The sequence below is a fragment of the Lactuca virosa genome, chromosome 5 (genome assembly GCF_052849685.1).
Source record: "Lactuca virosa cultivar CGN04683 chromosome 5, Lactuca_virosa_CGN04683_v6, whole genome shotgun sequence".
NCBI classification, from domain to species: Eukaryota; Viridiplantae; Streptophyta; class Magnoliopsida; order Asterales; family Asteraceae; genus Lactuca; species Lactuca virosa.
In genome coordinates this window covers 331,689,679-331,693,504 of record NC_136430.1, presented here as the reverse complement: position 1 = coordinate 331,693,504, position 3,826 = coordinate 331,689,679, and the positions used below count along the sequence as shown (strand labels likewise).

Genomic DNA, 3,826 nt, shown 5'->3' with positions numbered 1-3,826 from the left:
CTTTATGGACTAAATGAGTAAACCCTAGAAAGTTTGTAGGGCGTTTGTGTCATTTTCCGTATATATATATATATATATATATATATATATATATATATATATATATATATATATATATATATATATATATATATATATATATATATATATATGTTCAAAAAAAAATGGTGGAAGTGGGGGGAAGGGAGGGAGGGGGATCAAGATGGAGGGCCGAATGGGTTGGAAGATGGTCTTCCTGTTTCTATTGTAGTTTTATAGGGCCAAAAACTCTGGCGATTAGCAAAGCATTATCTTTGTTAATTTTATTTAAAAAACACTTTTATTCATGTTCCAAAATTTGTTGATAACAATAAGTTTTATAAGGAGGTTGTAGTAACCCCATTTTTTATAAAATATAATGAATAATTTAGTTTTTTTAGTGTCATAATAAAAATATATTTCATATTTGCACTTGTAATTGCTTTGGGTGGCAAACATCTCAGACTGTAAAAAATTTGATCAACCGGCTGGAAATAATAAAATCATTATCGAAAATAATTTTCTTTCGGTCAAATATCGAAATTCATCATGAAGACTTAGCAACACTCAATGGTGCTCATTTTCAATCTCGATCTGCCAAGAACATCTTTAGTAGAGCAAAAGCTTGGTGTGGTTGAAATCGAGGTACCTCGTGGCCCGCTCCTCGTACCGTAGCAAACGTTAATCCGTTGTATACAACTTTATATCCGGCTACCTGTATTTTTTTTATAAACAAACACAAAAGTATTAATTTCATGTTTAAGTCGTTTTTCATGTCTATCAAACGTACTTCGGTAATAGAAAGTTATCAAACATGAAAACTTACTTGTTTCGTAGCGTCTGTCCAAAATCGCCAAGGTTTAATCACTGTAAGATTCATGGCGTCTATAGAATAACGTGTGCCAGAGACCGGAACAACGGCATCAACATCTCCACTAACATGTTTCAAGTTAAATAGTAATGATTATTTGATGATTTTAAGACTTAATTCGACGATATCAAAACTCAAATGTACCTATAAAGGAGTATTCGAAGACCCAAGGAAATCAGTCGTTTGTATATTGGAAACATGGTTGATGGGCTATCCTTCCACTTCCCTATGAGGTTGCTGCAATAAAAAGCATACAGTCAGGTAACTTATGAATTTTTTCAAGATTAAATTTTATTTTTATTTTTCTTCTTAGAAAAGACATTGTATTTTTTTTTTTTTTTTCAATTTAGACATTTTAGCAGGTTTACAAATAATCTTCCCATTTTAGACTATTTTTCCCGAAAAACTCTCAATTTTTTGTCCTTGAAACCCCTTACATATAGATGTTTCTTTTTTATGATATTAACCCTATTTCAAAATGAATTGAGTTGAATTCCTAATGATTTTGAATTACTACTGTATACGTTTACAAAAATTATATTAGAAAAAATAATCTTTTTATTTTTATTTAAAAAAAAAAAAAGCAATTTAGGCTGTTGTAAGAATCTGACAACTTTCGATATGTTTGACGTGTTTAACACATTTGACACATGTAGGTTTTTGTTAAGGATTAGATTGAATTTCATCTATTTGACCCATTAGAGGTCAAACATGAACCCAAACTGATTTACTTTAGAGTAAATGGGCCAGAATTTTCACTTCTAACCCAAATGATGTCGACTCATCATAAGAAAATAATTAATTAGCTGATTCGAACCTGCAAGTTTCCCATCGATGAGATAATTTGGTGACATTTGCATGGAAAGCTTTTTGAACACTCGCAAGATTGAGATAATGTTCAACGTATTCTTCTTCACATGGATCTACTCCACCAGATCTTCGATGATGCTTCTTCCTCACCATTATTCCATCAGGCAATGGCGTACAAGTCGGGCCATAGATGTTGTAGAAATCTATGTTCCCAATTTCTTCACCAAGTTCTTCTTCTAAGCTTTGACAGTAGTTACTATTGTTATTGTAACCGCAGTCTCGTGTTAATTTCTGATACGTTTCATCTGAAATCAAGGCATGGCTCCATAGATAATCGTTGAATCCTTTGTCGTCAGTATCAGAGTTCATTATTCCATTCCCTATCTTCAATATTTAAAAACACAAACATATATAAGTCATAGTAAAGGTGTCGTATATATCAAGTCATTTTATTAAATCTGGTTTTATTTTACCATGATACCCTTGAGGTTGATATTTGATGTAGAATGGCCCTTCACATTTTTCTTTGTGATTATATCGGCTAGCTCCGGGATATAAAATCCTGTAACATAATAATTTAACTATATGGTTAAATACAAATCTTTGATGTTGAAATAATCAATTGTATGTATATAATTTATACCTGCATAACTTTCCCCGATTATGTAAAAGTCATGGTTCTTGTAATGCGGGAATCGTTTGAACCAATTAATGAGGAACACGTATGAATCCTCGGCTACAATTTTAACCAAAAACACTTGATGATAATTCAGATATTATCAAAAAAAAAAACGATATATTTATGACATTATGATCATAAACCCAAAAAAATGGGTTATGGCACATTGGATACCAAACAAGCTATAGCTAGAGCTCGTTGATTGGTCAATAGCTATTTTTCAACCAAAAGAAAAAGAAAAAAAAAAAAAAAGAGTGCGTGTGTTTGTGTTATAATGAAAAGGGAAACCTACCTGTCCTTTTATCCCCAGACAAGCCATAATCACTTGTTGTGTTGGAGTAAGAGAATCCAACTCCGGCTGGTGACTCCAAAAATAATACATTTGCAACTGTGTACATGTAACATGTCAAAACAGATATAAATTCGATTAAAACGTACATATATATTGTTTTTACGTATACAGTTTTGTTAAACTCGAACCTCTATTCCATGCAAATCGTCGTGAATATAAAGTTTTGCCATCAGCATTAACACCAAATGGCCCAATCTCAAGCATGGCACCAACCCCAAGAGACGAACATCCTGGTCCTATTGTATTACGAGGTTCGTTATATATATGTTTGCATATAAATTTTGATATATTAACGTTGTGTTGTAATCAGAAATTAAGTAAAACAGTTTAAACGAACGAATATAAGATTTCAAGAAACAAGTATAGGTTGGCACAGTGTACCTCCATTAAGCCAAAGAACAAGTGGTTTAGTGGATGGTTGATGATGAGCTTCAGCAAAGTAGTAGAAAAGGTTTCTACCATTGAAGCTATCAACATTGATGTATCCTGCAAATTGTTTAAAGCTTAACCCTTTTGATAATTGCTGCCCAGGAAGCCCGGCTTTTATGTAATCGTCTTCCATTGTCCTCCCATTGTCATCTGTTATCACTTCATTGAAGCTCGTTTCCATGACCGGTTTCTCAATGATGGTGTTGAGTTGGGTGTGGGTTCTTGTTCGTGAACGGCGGAAGGACATTAGGGTTTCAGCTTGGTTGGCCCGTGAGCCATGGGTGTGACATTTGCATGTAGTCATTGTTACAAGAATTAGTAGAAGAAGTTTGAGTTTTGTTGTGAATACATTGTGTTTGCTCTCCATTGCTGAATGGTATTAGTGGCTCTTACTTTCAAGAACTAGCTAAATGTCTATTTATAGACGAATCTAGTAAAGTTAAAGTGGTTATTAACATGTCGGTTCTAAATAATTAAATATTTTTAAAGGCCCAGGACCAACAAGAAGAAAAAGGTTATTATCTTTATTATAATTTTTTATTTTTAAATAAAAAAAAAAAAAAAAAAGGTCATTATCTTTATTATAATTTTTTATTTTTAAATAAAAATATATAATAAAAAAAATTGGGCCCTGTACAGCTGGCCTCTTTGCCCCCTAAACGCCCCA

General features: G+C 32.6%; 1 protein-coding gene across 1 annotated transcript; it reads right to left on the bottom strand.

The window, feature by feature from the left end:
* Positions 1 to 507: 507 nt before the first annotated feature.
* On the bottom strand, positions 508 to 3,526 carry LOC145117173 (putative serine carboxypeptidase-like 23). Its single transcript, XM_079053474.1, has 9 exons — positions 3,112 to 3,526; positions 2,859 to 2,966; positions 2,671 to 2,766; positions 2,343 to 2,435; positions 2,173 to 2,261; positions 1,707 to 2,083; positions 1,034 to 1,126; positions 845 to 953; positions 508 to 733 (listed from the first exon to the last, which is right to left on the bottom strand). Exons 1-9 carry the CDS (start codon positions 3,524 to 3,526, stop codon positions 602 to 604), a joined length of 1,512 nt encoding a protein of 503 aa, XP_078909600.1. The 3' UTR covers positions 508 to 601.
* Between the last annotated feature and the right edge of the window lie 300 nt (positions 3,527 to 3,826).